The sequence below is a fragment of the Marmota marmota genome, unplaced genomic scaffold (genome assembly GCF_001458135.2).
Source record: "Marmota marmota marmota unplaced genomic scaffold, marMar, whole genome shotgun sequence".
NCBI classification, from domain to species: domain Eukaryota; kingdom Metazoa; phylum Chordata; class Mammalia; order Rodentia; family Sciuridae; genus Marmota; species Marmota marmota.
Genome location: NW_026000185.1, coordinates 25,026,740 through 25,048,269, shown reverse-complemented (window position 1 = coordinate 25,048,269; position 21,530 = coordinate 25,026,740). Strand labels below are relative to the sequence as shown.

At 37.8% G+C, this 21,530-nt stretch overlaps 1 protein-coding gene across 1 annotated transcript in view; it reads left to right on the top strand.

The window, feature by feature from the left end:
- The first annotated feature begins 20,864 nt into the window (after positions 1–20,864).
- Positions 20,865–21,530, top strand: part of Auts2 (activator of transcription and developmental regulator AUTS2) — a 1,115,816-nt gene continuing 1,115,150 nt past the window's right edge. Inside the window, 2 exon segments of the mRNA XM_048790082.1 lie at positions 20,865–20,878; positions 20,930–20,987. Coding sequence (XP_048646039.1) covers positions 20,865–20,878; positions 20,930–20,987 — 72 coding nt within the window.

The window sequence follows — 21,530 nt, the reverse complement described above, 5'->3', positions numbered from 1 at the left end:
GAGGTTCCAGTCCATGACCAGGACATGCTGCTCTTTGGGCTCTGGTCATGGGCAGCTCATGGTGGCAGGAACCCAAGGCAGTACAGAGCCACTAACCTCATAGGAGAGATGTGGAAGGAGGAGAGAGAAGAGGGGCTGGGGTCCCACTGAGCCCTTCAAGGCCACTCCCCCAGTGACTGGAGACCTTCCCTCAGGTACCACCTCTTAACAGTTCCACCACCTTCCAAAGCTTGAGACCAAGTCTTTTTTTTTTTTTAGTTGTCAATGAATGTTTATTTATTTATATGCAGTGCTGAGAATTGATACCTGTGCCCAAACATGCTAGGCAAGCGCTCTACCACGAAGCCACAACCCCAGCCAAGTCTTTAACACACAGAGCTTTGGGGAACATTACAGATCTAAACTATAGAAAGGAGTAACAAAATGCCTGAGAGGACAAGAGGAGAAAAGGAAAGGAAAGGATGAGAAACAAGAGAAAGATGAAGGAAGGTTTCCTCTTTCTCGAACACTGGGTTTCAGAGGCCTGGCTCCAGTCCCCACAGTTCTGCTCAAGGTTAGAAGTCGCCTAATTCACAGCAAGCTCTAAGCATCCGTGATCATTGTCCATTAGACTTCCTACCAAGGGTCCTTGCTGTTTTATTTTTGTTTTTTAAGACAGGGTCTCGTTTGTTACCATGCCTGGTCTTGAACTATCGGGATCAAGAGCTCCTCTTGCCTCAACATCCCCAGTAGCTGGGAACGGGTGTGCACCACGACACCCAGCTGTTGATTTGGAATTTAGCAAGAATGTTCCAGGACAAGTCTCCCAACCATTCCTACTTCTCCCAGCCTCATCTTTCCTTTGTTCCTCTGAAGCATCCAGGGTTTTGACTTGGGGCTCTGAAGTTTGTAGATACAGAGGGTTGGGTAGTTGTGTTTGGCAGATACAAAGTGTCTATGCAGAAGGTGATTTCTTTAACTGCACCTAGAGAAGTGATATTGCAGATTGTAGGTGAAGTATAGAGACTGTTTAAATCTTTTAACACGGGGAAGTATGCCATCACGTAAAACCTGTCAAAACTCTGAATCAGCGGGCCAAGACTGTGTGATTACTCAGAGAGCCATAAGGGAAAACAACAATTTAGAGAAATAAATGGATGACAGATAATTCAGGAAAACATGGAAAGTCAACTTGGAAAAACAAGGTTGGAAAGAGAAAGGAGTCAAGCGATTGGAAAGATAGAAAAAGGAAATGGCAAGGAGTCATGACGTTCGCATCAGCAAGGACACAAGTAACCAAACACCCGTAGTCAAAGGTGAAAGGCAAATCACCCTCAGAATAGAAAGAAAGCGCAAAGGGTTTACAGAGTTCCCACTGATGAGATGTTTGGAAGAACAGTTCTCAAAGAGGACTGGGACAGGAGGAAATCTTCAGTAGGACAGGAAAATGCTTGAACTGTAGAGCTATGTTCCACACTGGCAGGGTATGTAAATACATCTGTGAAAGGATTATTATAAGGGGAGAAGATTTTTTTTAAATGTGTATTTCCAATAAAGAGTCTTCTTACAGTTAATGTTTGGGAAGGGGATCTCTCAAGGACAATGAACGGCACATTTTGATTGTGGGTTGGGTTTTTGTTGTCGTTGTTATTGTTTGTTTGCTTTTTAGTGTACTGCCTCTACCAGGGCCAATATGCCTCTAAATTGCACAACTAAAGAAAATATCAAAAAGAAAGAAAGAAAATATCGAGGGGCTGCCGTTGTAGCTCAGTGGCAGAGCACTTGCCTAGCATGTGTGGGGGACTGGGCTTAATCCTCAGCACACATAAGGATCAATAAATAAAATATTTAAAAAAGAATGCTACGTAAAAAAAGAAAGAAAGAAAGAAAAGAAAATATCTATACACGACAGCTTTGGCTTTGTATTGTCCCTTCTTTTTCGCCCATGCAGAAGTTATTTTTATTCACCTCGTTTCCTAAGAAACTGAAAAATTTTGTGACTTATCATCAACAATACTCCATTGAACACTCTGCATGTTATTGTTAGATGTTGGCGTCTGGAAAACAGAGCTGAGAATACAGAATCAGGGCAACCTAGTTCAAGCCCCAGTCTGTCCCTTACGAATAACCAAGCAATATCATCTAAATCATCATTCCCTTCCCTCATCTTGTTATGAAAGCCTTGGATGAAAAGAACTTACTGGATCTTGTAGTCCCCTTGTAGTCATGGCTATTAGTCCAAAAGGTAATCTATAGTAGTTATTATTGTAAGTTTTTCTTCAGGATGGCTTTATAAAATTTATTGATAGCCTGAAATAAATAAAAAATTTACAGATATATAATAGGTAAGAGGAGAAAGAATAAGTAGATTATGGCTTCAAAGGCAATATTTCTGTCATTATGTAGAGAAAATATTTGGGTATCATTAAAAATTTTAAATCTGTAACTAGCATGCAGTTATTGTATTAAATACACAAGCATGTTAACCATTAATATAGTCTATTAATATATGTAGCTAATTCATGTTTTAAATAGCCACTTAGTATTAATCACAGCTAATTAAGTGCATGTATGTCAGATGTGAGGTAATCTTCACAATGACACCATGAGATTTATACTACCATTATCCTCATTTTAGAGATGAAACTTTTGCGATGTGGAAATTTTAACTAATCTATTATCCAACATTGTAAACAGTAGAGCCCATGGCTGCTCTCTGCCCAACATGGGGTATCATTGCACATCCTACTTTGTGATTTGTTTTTTACATTTCACATGTCCTAACTCTGACTGTTTATACATTCACTTCAACAGCTTCGTTTCTAAAAACTACATGGTCTTATATGACAGGTATTTTTCAATACCTGGCAGGAACCAGATTTTAGTCACCTCATTTATAATACTGAGTACAAAAATTCCTAATAAATTAATATAGTTTACAACAACAAAAACTACATGATATTCCTACATGTATGCATGTACTACGATTTATTTAAACATTCCCTCATTTAGAGGCATTTATGTTGTTAGCCATTTTTTTTACTCTTTGTACCCAAATTTTTGTAAATTTAAAATGGAAAGATTTACATTTTTAGATATTTCCTCAAAATTTTTAGATATATAATTGCTGAGTCACAAGCCACTAGTGTTTTTAAGACTTTACATAGCACCAACTATAAATATTCTTTCTTTTCCTTTTGCAGCCCGGGGGATGGAACCTAGGGGTGCTCTGGCACTGAACCACACCCCCAGCTCTTTTTATTTTTTTTATTCTAAGACAGGATCTCCCTAAATTGCCCAGACTGGCCTCCAACTTGAACTTGTGGTCCTCCTATAGTCCTTCAGACTCCCCTATAGCTGGGATTACAGGCCAGTACCACCACGCCCACTATTTAATTCTTTTAAAATGTAATGGGCAACCCTTCCAAAGATTGCTAATTAAACTCTTTTGTTGTTTGTCATTAGTAGTTCCTTTTGTTGGTTCTTAGCCTGCCACTTGAAAGAGAAATTCAAGGAGGCAAAGAGATATTTATTTCAATAGTTCCCAGCAGATGAAAGGATAGGTGGAGAAAATTTTTGTTTTCCTGTTCTTTCTGGAAAATTAAGAAAACTGACAGAGAAAGTGCCAGGAGAGAAATTCATTCCCTCCTTGGGTGTGGCCCCAGGACTGGGCCATCCAAAAGAAAAACCACACACTGAGCCAAGGGCTTGGGCACACCACAGGACTGAGCCATAACAAAAGAAAAACCATGCACTGGGCGAACCACTCTTCTTAGCACGGAGGGGGTGGCGGGTGGAGGTGAGCTTTGAATTGAGGTGCACAATGAGGCATCTGGGTGTACCTGGGGATGGCGAGTGGCACCCACAGCCCAGCACATCCACTCCCCAGTGCCCTTAGTCACCCATGGTCAGCCTCTCCCTTTTCTGTGGCAAGTCCAGCATTTCTGTATCTGCAGAATCTTTCTGATCACACACTTACAAAACCTGAAAGGTTAGAATAGTTCACTTGGGGAAGGACTTGAGTTGGGCTTTAGCTGAGGAGATGAATGGCAGGAGGAACTTCTTGGGAGCTAGAAGTACTGAACATTAGGCCTAAGTGCTTATGTGTGTAGGAATTCATCCAGGTCCTAGTCAAGTGAGAGGACACCTCTGTAATGCCAGCAGCTTGGGAGGCTGAGGTAGGAGGATTGCAAGTTTGAGGCCAGCCTGGCAACTTAGTGAGACCCCGCCTCTAAACAAAAATAGGTAAATAAATAAATTAAAAAGAGCTAGGGATGTAGCTCAGTGGTTGAGCACCCTAGGTTCAGTTGATGTTGTGTAAACCAGATATCCAGTGTGGACTGAATATTCTTTTTTATGTCCTTTTACCATCATTGAAACATTATATATTTGAGTAATAAAAATGATAAATAAAACTCTGGCAAGCTGGGAGACTTATTTTTCCTTTTCTTTTCCTAAGTATTTGCTTGATTGAATTGCACTTTTTTTTCCCCCAGGACTGGGGATTGGACCCAGGGACACTTTACCACTGAAGTACATCCCCAGCGCTTTTTATTTTGAGACAGGGTCTCACTAAGTTGCTGAGGCAGGTCTAGAACTTGCAATCCTCCTATCTTAGCCTCTGGAATCGCAGGCATACAGGCATATACCACTGTACCTGGCCCATTTTAACCAATCCCTAGCAGCTGGACATTTAGGTAGCCTCCAATGTTTTGCTATCATCACTCCTTGTATTTTTTAAAATGTATCTTTAATTATTTACTGAAGATAGATGTTCAGTAAGCTGCCGTCCAATGATCTGAAGAGGAGATGCCATTCAAACTCGGTGCCAACATTTATCTAGTAGTCAAGTGGAGAACAATGTGTCTCAAAAGAATAAGACTTTAATCAAACTGTGTTTAGATCACTTGATCCAAGTTAGAATAAAAGACTCAGAATGTTGCATTAGCTCATCTTTTAAAAATATTGGCATTTGAAGTAGCCCCAAAGAGAAGAGTGAACACCCAGATACTTGGATTTTCCTAAGCACACCCAGGTCAAATTTTCCTCTCTAGAAATAGAGTCTTAGCTTTTAAATATTGAAGGATAAAGCCCAAGATTTGGGAACTTTTCCAAAATCTTGGATAATTTAGAGAACATTAACCTAACTTCTGATAAACAGTCATGTGTTGTTATCAGCTCTGTTATTATACATAAATGGGGATCCAAGGTCGTTTCAATTTGTAGTATGTTGTATAGGCAATGTTCCCCCATCCCCTGCTTTGCTGGGGATGGAAGCCAGGTTCTCTAGGTAAGTGATCTATCACTGAGCAACATCTCCAGCCCTCGCCAATGTTCTTTATGCTGCTGAAAATTACTTGGATACAGGTGCCTTTACTTTAACTTCAGGTAGAACTACTTTCTTTCTGCCCTTCAAGCGTCCATTCCTTTTGTTTTCTAGAACATCTATTTTGGTTGGCAGAAGCAAGTAAAACCTCAGCCGCCACTTGCTTTCCCTTACCTTTTAGTGCAATAGTGAGACATTTGTTTGTGAACACAGTGTTGTAGGATATCTGTATTTTTGGTTGGAATCCAGTTCATCTGTTACAGTTTAGTGATGTTCTAAGCTTTCCCTTCTATCTCTTGGACCCTAAAATGACTTCATGTCTTGGCGGAGCTTCACAGTTTCAACATCCACAGACAGATCCAGACTTTTTTATTCACCCTACCATGCTGGGCTGTCAGTAGCAGTTTCTAGGACATGAAAAACATCCAAACTGGCAAACTTCAGAAGAGCAGGCATTTTTTTTTTCCAAGCATATTTTGCCTCATTGTGACAAAAGGCCAACCTGTTCCCCTGTTTAAAATATGCAATGGAGTTATTTTAGCTTCCGAACTTTTCCATTCGGAACAAGCATTTATATTGAGAAAGAGGCAAAAGAGAGAAGAATCGTATAAACCTACTTAGCTTAGTGATTGCAGGTGCTCTGAAGCCAATGACATTGGCCTGGATCTTTACAATCCTCCCCTAGACAAGCACTTCGGTGCCAGTGGTCAAGTTTGTATTCCTCTGCTCCCCACAATCAGCCTGGCAAGAGAGGATTCCTGTAGAGACTGAACAGCCCTGGCTGGCCAACCCCAGGCCCACGCAGGCATTGCAGGCTCCAATCCTGCCTGTGCTCCTGCCTGACAACCACTGCTCCACATCTCCAGGACAAGAGCTTGGCATAAGAGGGCTGTGGGGAGTTCTTGTTTAACAGGTGTAGGTTCTGTTTGGGATGATGGAAAGGTTTTGAAAGTAATGGTAATGGTTGCATAGCATCGTTAATGTACTTAATGACCCTGAATTTTACACTTAGAAATGGATAAAATGGCACATTTATATAACATGTATTTTACCATGATAAAGGAAGAAGTAAGGCTTGTAAAAGGACAACAATGTAGTATTCTATTTGGTGTTACCACTACTCTGGGGTTTTAAGAGTAGCCAGAAGTTATGTTTAGCATGGAGTAGCTCCTGTTTTAACTTGCAAAATTTAATACTGGCATTGAGTCAGGCAAAATAATTTTGTAGGTATACGAGCTGTCAGTTGAGACTTCTAGGGAGATACCCTGTCAGGTTATTATGGGGTGGGGAGAAACACTGTGGTTGGTCAGAGAAATCCTGATTTGAAACTTTTTTTTTTTTTGGTTTTGGGAATTGAACTCAGGGGCACTCAACCACTGAGCCACATCCCCAACCCTATTTTGTATTTTATTTGGAAACAGTCTCAATGAGTTGATTAGTGCCTCATTTTGCTGAGGCTGCTTTGAATCCGTGATCCTCCTGCCTCAGCCTCCCGAGCTGCTGGGATTATAGGCCTGCACCCCTGTTCCCGGCTGCGATTCTAATCATTTTGAATCGCTTTCTAATTCATTGCTTATATTTTCCTAGTCTGTAAAATGAGACAAGTAATAGCTGCTGCGTCAGTCTCTCAGAAATGCTGATGTAAAGACACACTGATCACATAGCATACTCACCTTGAAATATATCTTCTGTGACCTCACATCTGATGTCACTGTGTTGGGAACATTCATAAAGAAAATGTTTCTTTCATCCTCTACAGAGAGAAATGGAGGATTGTTTGAGTGGCAAGGGTTCTACTGAGCAGGAGTCAGGATGTTGACTTCCACTGGTTTAGTCTAGTATTCAAAGTGTTTTTCATCAGTCAGTAGTAATCCTATTTCAACCTTATTATTTGGGAAGCTGCTTGGTTATGTAGAGAATCCTTCTTTGAAGTTCTAGTACGATGACAATCTTCTCAAATTCATTGAGCTTCTGTTTCTTCATCTGTCACATGAGGGTAAAATCTACCTTTTTTTACTTGACAGGATTCTTTTGAGGATTCAGCGAGGTCTTTCCATTCATTTTATTCATTCGGTAAATATTCATGGTGTGCTTATCACTTATGCTGGAGGATGGGAATGTAATGTTCATCAAAGCAGACAGGTTCCACACCTTCCTATAGACTCCAGTTAAGTGGCATAGACAATGTATGTGAGGCACCTATGATGGTGCCTGGCATGTTTGTAAATGCCAGTAAACATTAGCTTTCTACCTGTGATGTTTAATTGTATGTGTCAACTTGACTGGGCTATGGAATACCCAGACATTTGGCTAAACATTATTTCTAGGAATGTCTGTGAGGGTGCTGCTGGATGAGATTAGCATTTGAAGCTGTGGGTTCAGTAAAGCAAAATGCCTTCCTCAGTGTGGTAGGCCTGCTTCAATCCACTGAGGGCGTGAATGGAAAGGCAGAAAAAGGAGGAATTCTCTTTCTTGACCTGTCTGTTTGAGATGGGAAATGGCCTTCTCCTGCCCTCAGACTAAAACTCACACCATATATGCTCTTAGCTCTAAGGCTCTTGGATTTGGACCTGAGTCTCCAGTCTACAGACAGCAGATTGTGGCACTAATACGCTAACCCTTGAGGTAAGCATCCTCAGAATGACTCGTGGGTATCCAACTCAGTGCCGTGGAATCAGGAAGCTGGATCTCAGTTGCAAACTGATTCCCTTACTCGTCGAGTCATGTTGTTCATATTCACGATCCTAAGCTATTGCTACCCATACTGTAAAGAGTCATTCTTCTCCATATAATATGAAATGAGGTGAGGGGCGGGAGAGGGAGAAAACGCTCTCACAGGTCATTCAATTTATCTTCCCTCGAGAGCTGGAAATGCAATTTTATGTCCAGAGAATAGAGGATTCAAAAGTTTACCAAAGTCCTGGGAACTTAAATTGAAGGCAGGGATAATATTGCTGTTCATCACTGTCTACTTATTTTCTATTTAAAGAGTTCTGTCTTCCTAGTAGAAGGGGTTGGTTTAATACAGTGTCAGGGGAAATGTCCAGTGAATGTATTGATTGAATGTATGATGATAAATGTGGCCAACTTACCTCCTAATCTTCCTCTAAGTTTGCCTAGCTGAGGGTGAATGAAATTATTATTTCTTAAATTTTTTTTTAGTTGTAGATGGGCACATTACCTTTATTTTATTTATTATTATGTGGTGCTGAGGATCGAACCCAGTGCTTCAAATGTGTGAGGCAAGCACTCTGCCACTGAGCCACAATCACCACCTGAAATAATTTTTAGTACAGCCATGAAGGTCTTTTTTCTTTGCCTTGGGACTGTGGTACCATATATTATTATTATTATTTTCATTTTTTATATATTTTTTAGTTGTCAATGGACCTTTATTCATATGCAGTGCTGAGAATTGAACCCAGTGCCTCACACATGGTAGGCAAGTGCTCTACCACCATGCTACAATCCCAGCCCAATATTATTATTATTTTTCTTTTGCAAAGAGTAAGAATTTGGGGCCTGGGGATGTGGCTTAAGTGGTAGTGTGCTCACCTAGCATGCATGAGGCACTGGGTTTGATTCTCAGCACCACATAAAAATTAAAAAAAGATATTGTGTCCACCTTAAAAAAACTAAAAAATAAATATTAAAAAAAAGAGTAAGAATTTGTAGATTGGCATCAGGTGTAAGATATTTTCATATGTGGCACTATATGCCTGAATATGAAGTTTTAACATTTCATCTAGGAACAATTAAGTTATGCCAGGATAATACATAAGGAAGGAAATGAAGAATACATACACTGTTCACATGTCAAAAATGTGTCCACATTTTACCAGGGAAGATGGCTATAATACCTGATCCAGAAAAGGGAAGGACATTTATTAGCAAGGGAAAGAAAAGGTTTCTAAGGAACTTTACATATTGCATGCAAAACCAAAGCCACCTGGGTGCATAGAAAGAATGAGCCTGTTTAACAAAGCAAGTTAATTTTAGTTTTAAGACTCTATTCTCTAATATGCAATATTTCTAAAAAAAAAAGTTACATTGAATGTAGCATTCTTGTTGTACATCTCTCTTTGGCTTGCTCAAGACAAATGCAATGCTGAAAAGATTTTTTTTTTTCTGATGATCTAATAAGAAGTGTACTTCTGTCACATCCAGAGTCACTGATAATGCTCAGGCCTATCCATAACTCCATTCAAATAATAGGGTTTGCTTACTTTTAAGGTCACTTGGGCTATAATGTTGTTATTGTCTTTCCTGCTGTGCTGTAGTCTCATTTTCATGGAGGACTGGTAGAAGAGGTATTGGGCAGCACTCTTCACAGACATAATGCCATTCTCAGACCTCTTTGCCTGCAGTCCTGAATTTCCTGGCATACAACAAGGGTTTTAGTGGCATAAGAAACTTGAGTTTCACTATGGATTCAACAATGCAACAACAGAAATCATTCTTGAATATTATTTGTCTTCAAGTTAGAAAGTAGGATGAAAATATTTAACAGTTTGTATCTCAAGAATGCTTTGTGGTGCTTAAAATAAACAAATCATATATTTGAGGCAGGAGGTATAGCTCAGTGGTAGAGATTTGCCTAGTATGTGCAAGACCCTTGATTAGATCAACAGCAGTATAAATAAAAACGTATACTAAGCAGAGTGGTAGGAGGAAAAGGCTTTTAGGTCAGAATTTAACTAAATTTCTGATCATTTGAAGTTCCATTAAATAGCAAACCACATCTTGAACATTATAGTCAAAAACATTCACTCGCATTTTAAATGAGGTCTCATTTTTCTGTAGTGGATATAGACTAATCTGAATTTCTGTCTTGTTGTTTTTATAAAAAGATATACATAACCTCATACTTTTCTCTCTATTTATGTAATTTCCTATTATAGGCTTGACTTTATTAACTTCCAAAAATCTTACATGTTTCAGGTTTTGCTTTGTAGTCTCATTTTCATAGAGGATTGGTAGAAAAAGAGAGAGGAATTGGTAGCACTCGTTCATGCAAAAAGTCCAAACTTTTTATTAAACTGAAATAGCTCAGGAAATTTTAGATTGTTGTTGTTTTGTAGAAATAATTGTACATGAGGAAGCCTCAAATGTTAATAGAACACAGGACTCCTGGGTTCGAAATCCAGCTCTATTGTTATGTTGTGTGACATGGGGTGAGGCATATCTCTCTGAGCCTCTGTTTGTACTACAGCATCTCTGATGTCATATTTAACTACATAAATATATGCAATCCTTCCTATGTCTGCAGGGAATTGGTTCCAGGACCTCCTATGGATACCAGAATCTGAGGATGCTCAGGTTCCTTATGTAAAACAGCATAGTGTTTGCATGGAATCTTCACACATCCTCCTGTATGCTTTAAATTCTCTCTGGACCACTTATATCTAATATGATGTAAATGTCTCGTAAATAATTTTATACTGGATTTTTTTTTAGGGAATAATGACAAGAAGAAATCTGTACATATTCAGTAAACACAGTTCTTTTTTTGGGGGGGGGGTTACTATTTTTGATCTGAGGTTCATTGTGGCTGGAGAGATAGAACCTGTGGATACGGAGGGCCAGCTGCCCGTCCTGAAATTTCAAGTCTACATAGCAATGTTTGTTGTATACCTGGTGCTGACCCTGCTCCCGTTGCTCCACAAACTTGGAGACCTCTGTGTTTTCTCAAAGCAAAGCATGTTGGTTTAATGTAGGTAATTAAACCCAGGACTTCTTTCCCTAAGAAATGCTGGACTTTGGTTTAATAGGTTTTCCCAAGCTTTTTTGTTTTGCAACATTTCAAATCTTCAGAAAAGTTGCAGGCAAAGTATAATGAGGAGCTTGTATCTACCAATTGCTAACGTTTTGCCACATTTGCTCTCTGTTTCTATACTCCTTCCCTTGGTGTATAGGTATTGTTGAACCATTGGATAATTTATTGCAGGCATCCTGACACTTCATCCCTAAATACTGTAGCATATATTTCTTAAGAAAAAGGACATTCTTCTACATAGCCATAATACGACTACTTGGGAAATTTAACATTGATCCAATATTATTATCTGAAAATACACTCTATATTAAAATTTTCACAATGGTTCCAATACAGTTCTTGTAGTTTTACTTATTTGTTTGCATTCCATAATATAACCAAGATTATCTGTTACATTCAATTTTCCTATCTTTTTACCCTCCCTTGAGTTACAATTTTCTAGTCTTTTTTTATTTGTTCACTTTTATAGTATTAACTTTTTTTTTTTTTTTTTAGAATTTGTGCCAGTTTTCAGTATGTCCCTCAAGTTGAATTTGCCTGGCTGTCTTTTAATGATTAGATTCAGGTTAAATGTTTTTGGAAGGAAGGGCTCAGGGGCAGAATACATGCTTAACATGCACAAAGCCCTGGGTACCGTCTCCAGCATCATAAAAATTTTTGAAGGAATATCATATAGGTATTAATGTGTACTCAATGCATCATATCCAAATTTATGTGCTGTTGTAATTGGTACAACATATTGGGTCATTTGATTAAGGTAGAACTCACCAAATGTCTGCAATGTTAAAGTACTATTTCTCCTTATAATTAATAAGAGATGTGAAGAGTGACACTTTGAGACTTTATTTGTCAAAGGTTCTGACATCCATTATCAATGGTGATTGTAAGATTGCTATAGTTTGATTGCCTTCTACAAAAGTAATTGGGATAATCATTAGATCTCTTGCAAGCATGGGCTCGACCACAGACAGACCCTGGAGTGTGTTTGTGTAATGGAGGTGCTAAGGCAAAGTGAGAAGATAAACTGACATGCTCTTTGTATTTTGAACAGTGTTAAGTGGAGGGCTTGGGTACCTAATGGGAAGAATCTAAGAAAAGTAAACATTTGTTATGTGTTGAACAGAACAAACACATTATACTGTTTTCTGTCTTTGCAGATAAGAGCTTGAAAACAATAGGTTTATGCAATGCAAATGATGTATTAAAGTCTTTCTTTTTTAAATGATGAGTTATAATTTCCCTTCTTTATTTCAGTTCCTCTCCTCCATTATATTTTTGGTTGTAATTTCATTTTGTAATTTTACTCAAATTCTGGTTGTAATTTCACAAAATTCAAATATTATTGATAGTAAACACAATTAGTAACCAATACTGTGGCAGAAAGAAAAGTTTTCAAAAGACATTACCGATAGTGAAGATTTTAAGTGATAAGGAACAGTAACAAATAATCCAAGTATACGTCTATTTTTATCATGAATAATTTGTTTTCTTTGTGTTTCTCTAATTTATCAGAGTTAATTTACAACAAAAGCAAATTCTACACCACTGTGTGAACCAGTTTTTAAATAATAGGGAGAACATACCAAGTGTTGCAATAAAGAGAAAACATTCTGCAGAGAAGAGCAAAAGTAAATAATAATAGCAATAATCATGATGATGATAAAGAATGCTAATGAGCTTTGATAAAGGATCTTGTAAAGCTGAGGTAGTCTAATAATAGCACAGTAACCAGAACAGAGTGCATGGAAGGTGGATTGTGCAAATTACATTTTAAGTGGTGAGAATAACCTGGCATAGGAAACAAGGAAGAGAGATGCGAAACGATAGATGGCATGTAATCAATAAAGAAGTCTTGGCAAAGGCATTTTTGCCTTGCAGAATCGCACTAACATATGTCTTCTTTTTGCTGTCTTCATGTTTTTCTGATTTATCAGATGACTTGAACCCAAAGCAGGGAGAACAGTGTTTTACTATGATGTCAGTATTTTAGGAAAAAGAGCCAGGAATTTGAGAAGTAAGCTTTTTGCAAATACAACGGTGTCATTGTTGCTGCTGTTGTGCTTTGAGGATAACTGTAAGGTTGTTAATTATGAAAACACAAATGGTAGATACAATTTTTTCTTAGAACAGGAGTGCTATGCCACTAAAACTTGTATAATGGGGATTACAAGATCAACAAAGTGCAGGATTTTATAAAGACTGAATTTTAAATGTAATATAGCCAAAACACACGAAGAAACCAGAATTGTCTCATGAATGAATATTATTATAGCCATGTTTTATTAGCTTTATTTAAAACTATCTACAAGTTGAACAACCTTTTTGAGCCCTTTTTAGAAAACACTTTTGCAGTTTGCTGGAGCAATGGATTCTTTTCTATTTTTCTTTGAGCTACAGTGGCTAATCTGATTTTGATGTTTCGGTAATTATGTCAATTAATGTGTGCTGAGACTAATTTCATTTGTTGAAATGGATACCAGGTGAATGTGTAATTAGACGGTTATCTCTTTAAGACCTTGCATGCAATTTTCTGAGTAGCTGTAACATGGAAGAGTTTAAAATATAAATAATTTCTGATTGGTGACCAAACTAGTATCTAGTTTATTTCTTTCTTTTTTTTTAAAGAGAGAGAGAGAATTTTTTTAATATTTATTTTTTAGTTTTCGGCAGACCCAATATCTTTGTTTGTATGTGGTGCTGAGGATCAAACCCGGGCTGCACGCATGCCAGGTGAGCACACAACCGCTTGAGCCACATCCCCAGCCCCATAGTTTATTTCTTAACAGTTGAAATTAAATTATAATTTCTTGCTGGGCATGGTGGCACACATCTGTTATTCTAGCTATTTGGGAGGCTGAGACAGTAGGATCACAAGTTGGAGGCCAGCCATGGCAATTTAGCAAGAGCTTGTCTCCGTATAAGAGTAAAAGGGCGCCAGTGTAACTCTGAGTTCAATCCCCATGGTCTCAAGGAAAAAGAAATAATTTTTTAATCATTTCTCCTACCAATTAAAGATACATTATAGGGTGACTCATCATTCCTACTCACCCAGGATGATTTTGGTTTTAGTTATGAAATGTTCAGCATTCTGGGAAAACCATCAGTTATAAGCAAAAGGGGACACTTGGTTACTACAATATACACACTTTACTCTTTAAAATAAAACATGATGCTTTATTTTATTATCATATTAAATTTAGTATAAGAAGGAGCAATTTAAAAATAAATTTCTGAGGCTGGAGTTGTGGCTCAGCGGTAGAGTGCTTGTCTAGCATGTGTGAGGCACTGCGTTCAATCCTCAGCACAACATAAAAATAAATAAAGAAAGGTATTGTGTCCAACTACAACTAAAAAATAAATACTTAAAAAAATAGACAAATTTCCATTTATATTACCACTAAAACAAACCAAATTTACACATGCAGTTTTGTTTCTTCTACACTTTGTTCTGACAAATAATATACAATTTAACAACTGTAAAAATAATTGTAACCTGAAATCCCAGTGAGTCTGAAAAAGTAGGATTAGAAGTTCGAGAGCAGCTTCAGCAACATGAGGTTTAAATATAAATAGTGAGACTCGGTCTCAAAATAAAAATTAAAAAAAAAGGGCTGGGGATGTATTCAATGGTAAAACATCCTGGGTTCAATCCCCAGTACCAAAAAAAACTCCAAAACAAAGAAAAAACAGAACAATTGTAATCAGAGGTATTTACAATTCTATTTATTAGTTAACAAATACATAGTTTCACAAAATCATAGGTTTAATAAATTCATTAAATTCTAACATATTTCCATGTTATAAGTTACTTATCCTTCATTTTAGGGCATTTATGTTGTTTTTCAAGTTTTTCCCCAAAATATAATGTTACAAATGTTTTTGTGTGCATAAATATTCATTTTGTATACATAAAATTCCTCCTTCAAATTTGAACTTTCAAGAAAAACACAACATAGGATAGAATTGTGCTGACAACATATAAACATTTTTCTTTTCATTTAAAAAAGAAAGACTTTAATACATTTATTTGCATTGCATAAACCCATTGTTTTCAAGCTCTGGGTCTTATCTGCAAAGACAGAAAACAGTATAATGTGTTTGTTCTGTTCAACACATAACCAATGTTTACTTTTCTTAGAATATATGTTTTATATATATCTATATATTTTTCTGATAGCTTATCAATTATCCTTCTATGTAACCATTTCATGAAACTTCCTGGTAATATAAATCCATGCTAGGAGTGGGGCAATATATTTATCTGGATATTTCAAACAACAAAGTATTTGCTTGTTTGTTCTGAAAGCCAGGATGATTTCATCACAGATAAAAATGTTTCCTTTTTTTTGATCTTGCAAAACAATTAATAGCATTTGAAGAGAGAAATGTGATCACTGGGTAGTCATAATTTCATAAAGAAACTTGTGTTCCAAAATTGACAGAGGCATTAAGGAACTCAGGAATACCACAAACTCATTTTTAAGGACCACCCTGCCCCCACTTTTCATACTGGAGATTGAACCTATGGCTGCTCTACCACAGAGATACATCCCCAACCCTTTTTTTTTTTTTAATTTTGAGATAGGGTCTTACCAAATTATACTGCCTCAGCCTCCAGAGTCACTAGGATTACAGGTGTGTGCCACTGCACCTGCCTGGCTAAGAAGCCCTTTTAATACTAAGTCTTGAGTTTCCTTCCAACTTATTTTTGGAGTTTCTGAAGGAGAAGTGTGAAAATCTAAAGATTCAAGTCTTCATCTGTACTATAAAACATAGCAGCCTAAGTCTACAAAATCTAAACTCAAATACAGAAAGGATAAGTCTTGAAAATCAGTTAACATTCATTGAGCATTCGGCACTGCCCACCCAGTCCTGTGACAGTTGAGTCACAGAATGTATGTGTAACAACAAAATAAGAGAATAGTGTGGCAAGTCCCATAACAGCAGTATAAACAGAGGGGACCTTGTCTCCTTCTGCACTGTGCTATTTCTAACAAAAATTGTAAGCAATCTAAATTTCTATTGATGAGACAGAAATCAAATAATATGTTGTGGAATGTTCATGTGATGGAATTAGTAGGCAACAGTGAAAACAATGCCCAGAAACTGTATGTATCAACAGTTCTGACAAATAAAACACTGACTGTAACAGCAAATTTTAAAAGAATACATATAGACTGATCATGTATGTAGATTAAAAAACATGCAAAAGAATCCTTTTTTTGTTTAGGGATACTTCCATATGTATTAACAATATAGAGAAATGCATGGAATGGTAAGTGTGGGATTCAGAGTAATGATATCCCCTGGGGGATGGGAAAAGAAGATTTAAGGGGCCTGGGATTGCAGAGATTGGACAGGATTCTAGACAGGTACATAAGAGGGGTCAGGTACTTTGGAAAGGTATATAAACAGTATTCTTCTGGTAGGTAGTTTTTTTTTTTAATCAATTATCCTTCAACTTAATTATTTTGTAAATAATATAAGCCCTTTTAGAAATGGGAAAGTACATGATTTGTCATTACTTCAAAATATTTAACAATACATAAGCCCATAAATTAAAGTGCCACATAAGTAGAAAAGAGGATGATAATTCTAAATGGAAATAGTAAGAATAAGCTTTCTGGATGAGTTGGCTTTGATAGGTGAATGGAAATTCATTAAGTCTGGATGGCAGTAAAGGAGATTCTGGACTGATGGATCAGCATGGGCAAGGGTATGGAGTATTCTGGAAAGAGCTAGCTTAGGATGCACTGAAAAATACATTCTGAAATAAAGGAGTTTGAGAGGCAACAGGAATCAGACCATGAAAGGACTTGAACATGGCAGAAACACAAACTAATTACTAAGTTTTGTGAATAGGAGGCTTGTAACTGGATCTGGACTCGAATTTATTATTTTTACTTATTATTATTGTTATTTGTGTGTGTGTGTATGTGTGTGTGTTGCTGGGAACTGAACAAACCTAGGGCATGTCTCCAGTATCTAGTATATTTTTTATGTAATTCCAGAGGGTGGATACTTTCTTCAACCAGGATGGTATCTTAGCTGGATCCGTTTTAGATCTATATTGCTCTTTAAAAATAAATGTAAAAATCATAATTCATCAGGAGTCATGTATCAAATCCATTAAAAATTGACACTTGGGTTTCAATCAGTAAAAAAAAAAACCTTGATCTCTCATTGGTTGCTTTAAAGAGTCATTTGAAGTTTTTTCATATGACCTTCCATCAATTTTCACACTTGATCAAGTCACATGAAATTTTGAATTGAAAACATTTTCTGAGAAGAAATAAAGACACAATTTTTTAAAACACAAGGCTTATTAAAATTTTCAGAACCACTTTTTTGCATGAGCATCATTTGGTCATCAGCAGGCATCTTTCATTGGCTTCATATGGCAGAGACTGAAGAATATGGGTTGATCAACATGTCATTCATCAGAGACACCTGCAGAGATGATGAAAGTTTATCGTATAATATTATGGAAGGAGACATAACACTTAGCAGAGTGAACCACCACGCATCATCTTCTCTTGTCTTTTTTTCTGAACACTAAAACTGCAGTTTAAAAAAACAACTTCCAATGGAAAAAAAAATTAAAACAGCAGGTGATAATTAGGGCAAAGTTACAACAATGTTATTGCTGATGGCCTACCTGTCAGTTAATGCAAGTTATCACTTCTCCCCAGGAGGAGTTATTATTAAAAACAACTTACTTAACGAGGGTTAAAGAAGAGATATTAAATGTATTAGTTTCCTTATTTGCTAATTTGGAAAGGGCATAAAGATAGATCCGTTAACTACCTCAGCTGTGTGTCTGGCTTCAACACAGACACACAGATACACACACACACACACACACACAAACTGAAAGTTATAAATGACCAAAACATAAACCTTAGCTGCCTTCAGTTAAAAATCAATTTTCCTAATAAATTAAATTCAAATATTATATACCAGTATGTAATATCAAGAATGATGTGCTAATAATTGCCATGTTGGCAGAGTGCAAGACAGAAGGATATAAAAATTCAGTAATTTAGAAAACTTGGTACAGAAAATAGCTTTCACTAGAGGAAGGCTCAGAGTTAGGTTGTTGAGCTATGATAGTATTCTCTGACTGGCCAGGGTTGAATGTTCAAAATGTGATTTGAGTGTTAATCATCTATTTGAATAAAATAACTGGAGAGACTGGAGAGACTCTCATGGGTTAAGTAGTTTGTTCCTGAACATGATGTTTCTCCTTTTGTGTATTCTAGAATCATTGGGAGTTTTGCTTGCTAAACAAGCAACTTCTTTTGGATTTTTTTGTTTTTAGCTTTACTCATTTGTCAATTGTAATCTCTAAGGCAAAGAATTTACCTCAGCTTTGGCTGAGATGAATTATGAGCTCATTCATACCACCCATATCAAGTTTTAAGCTTTATCTTTCATTTTACCCAGTAAGAAATCTGATATGCTATGTTTTACATTGGTTTGCTATTTGGTATTCCATCATATCCACACTGAGTAGAACTGTATGAATCAACCCCAGCTTATTTTTCCATTCTACTGTTGATGAGCATTTGGGTAGTGTCATTAATACATGAAAAAATGAAATATCATATTGGCACTCGTTTGCATAGACACGGCATTTTAAAGTTTTGTATTGAAGTATAATATAGAGATGAATATATCATAATAACATAACTAGACAAATTTTTACATATCAAACATACCAGAACCAAAAAACAGAACATGACCAGGTTCCCAGAAGCCCTCCTTGTGCTCCCTCTCAGTTGTCATCTCCTGTCAAGGGTAAGCACTATCCTGGCCTGTGTGAGTTTGTTTGTTTGTGTATTTTGTACAAATGGATTCCTCCAAAACTTATTTTCATGTGTCTCAGTTTTTCCACCTACCATAATTGGGAGATTCATTTGTTATTGTAAATTGAGAAGGTTGCTTATTCTTAATGTCATAGCATATGTTCTGTTGTATGAAGAATCTACACCAATTGTCCATTTTACTGTTGATGAACATGTGGATCTTTTCCAGTTTGGGGGTTATTATGAATAGGGCTGCTATGAGCAGTTTAATATGTATTTTGGTAAACATTTGACATTGGTGCATTCCTAAGAATGGAGTTGCTGGGTCAGTGGGCTTCCATATGTTTAATTTTAGTGGATGTCTCCAGTTTTTTCAAAGTGATTGTACTAAGTACACAACATTTGACTATTTTTTTTTTAACTGGGGCACTTTACCACTGAACTACATCCCCAAACCTTTATTTATTTTTTTAATTTGGAGACAATGTCTCCCTAAATTGTGCATGTTGACCTTAAACTTGTGATCCTCCCACCTCAGCCTCCCCAATCTCAGTGAGATTACAGGAAACTGCTCCTGTGACTGGCAAGCATTTGACTTCTTGAGAAACATTCTAGGGAAGATGTTTCAGCATAACCACTAATAGAACAAGTTTTGGAGTCACTCAGACCAAATTTAGCCTACCTCTAAATTGCTGTGCCACCTTGGACAAGATACTTAACTTTAAGCCTCAGTTTACTTAACTGTAAAATAAGTGCAGTATAATAAAGTCTTCGTTAAAATCTGTGACAATTGGGGTTTTTTAAAAAACCTTGTATTCTATTTATTTATTTTATGTCGTGCTGAGGATTGAACCCAGGGCCTCACACGCACTATGTGAGAGCACTCTACCGCTGAGCCACAACCCCAGCCCCAACAATTGAGATTTTAATGCACTTTGGATAATGCCTAACTCATAGTACATTCTTAGCTTATAACATGGTAGTTATTAATCATTTGTTAGTGATTCAAACAGACAAAATGGAGAATTAGAAACAAATAGTAGCAAACTAATCCACAAATAATTTTAATTCTGATAGAAGAAAACTGAAATTCTGACCCAAGAAAGGAATTACCAATTCCAGTGAGTACTACACTTGCACCCTGAAAAAAATCATTTAAACGTTATCCAAAAATGCATTTGCAAATTACTTTTGCCAGAGGCAAGGTTCTTGGATGCAGAGCATTACCATCCATTTTTTTCCTACCAGATATTACTCTTTAAAGCCAGGACTGCCCAGGGCTACTCTGGAAAGTCACTAATATAATACCTTTTATTATATTTGCCAATTTCACACCTTCCTCAGCCTAATCCCCAAAGTTGTTGAAAAGTGACTATAATTGGGCCATTAATTTATAGTTTTCTTGGAATCTTGTATCTAAGACAACTTTTGGATCCCTAAAAATGAGTCCAGCTCCTTGCTTTAAATGACAAAGAGCTTGCCTTTATTTTGTGGGATGAACTTGATGACCTCTTGTTTTCAGCATCCTAGAAGTTAACACAGGTACATTCTGTACAGAGGTCCTGTTTAGCCAATTGTTCCAGGAGCTGCAGGCTCAGTCAGCTTAGAGAGGTAATTTTGGAAGGTGGCATTGTGTTTGTTCCTAACAAATTGAATCAGATCCCATATACCAGGCACTATTTTCAAGAAATAAAGCACACGATCTTCTTGAAATTATGTAATTTTTGAGTCAGCAGTGGTAGACCTGAAAGGGCACTTTCTGAACATTTAATTGAACTTCTTTGATTTACAAGATAGAAAATTAGTCATTTAGAAGTCTCGCCCAAGGTCAAAGGGTTTCTTCCCTGTACAAGCATAAAGCTTGACTTCTAATTCTCAGTCCAGACCATCTCTGCAACTGGTATATTGAATCCCCTGCACCCCACATCATTACTTCCACTCATATTTTAGACAGATGCAGACCTGGGATATAGTGATGGGGAAGCTGGAGTGTAACTTAAAAATAGGGAATGACAAATCATGAACTTTTTTTTTTTCCAGAAGCGCACGAGGAGAGAGTCCGGGAGCTAGGAAGGCCCTCGGGACTCTGTGCACCACGGTAAGCCGGGTTAGTTCTAATCACACTGAAATGGGAAAGGGAGGGGCAGCGTGGGGAATAAAAGAAAAAGAAAAGCAGCCAGTCAGTCCGGGGTGTGTCGGAGAAAACTCGGTCCTCCGCTGTTTCCTTCCACCTCTTTCCCATAGAACTGAGACGCGTAAGCCGGGATTCTAAATTAAGAAGGGTCCTACACAGAGCCTAGAGACCCGGTCACTTCCCTTCCCTTCCTCCACGAGTGGGCTGTCCCGGGCGACAGGGTGACGGGCGGTGGGGTTCTGGTCGCACGGACAGTGAGGTGCCAAGGGGCTGGTGACGGCCCGCGGGATCCCGACCCCGTGGACGGCGGTGGCCCTGCCTCCCTCGGCTCCTCAGGACAACTCTCCACAAGCACCAGCTGCTTCCCGGCGCAGGGACGCGGCGAAAGCCCGTGGCGGCGGCGGCTCCCATGGGTCAAGTTCGCGGCCGCCCGGCGTGGGGAGGCTCGGCCTCGCGCGGTGGCGCCACGTGGGGAAAAGTTTGCAGGAAGCTGCGGGGCCTCGCGCG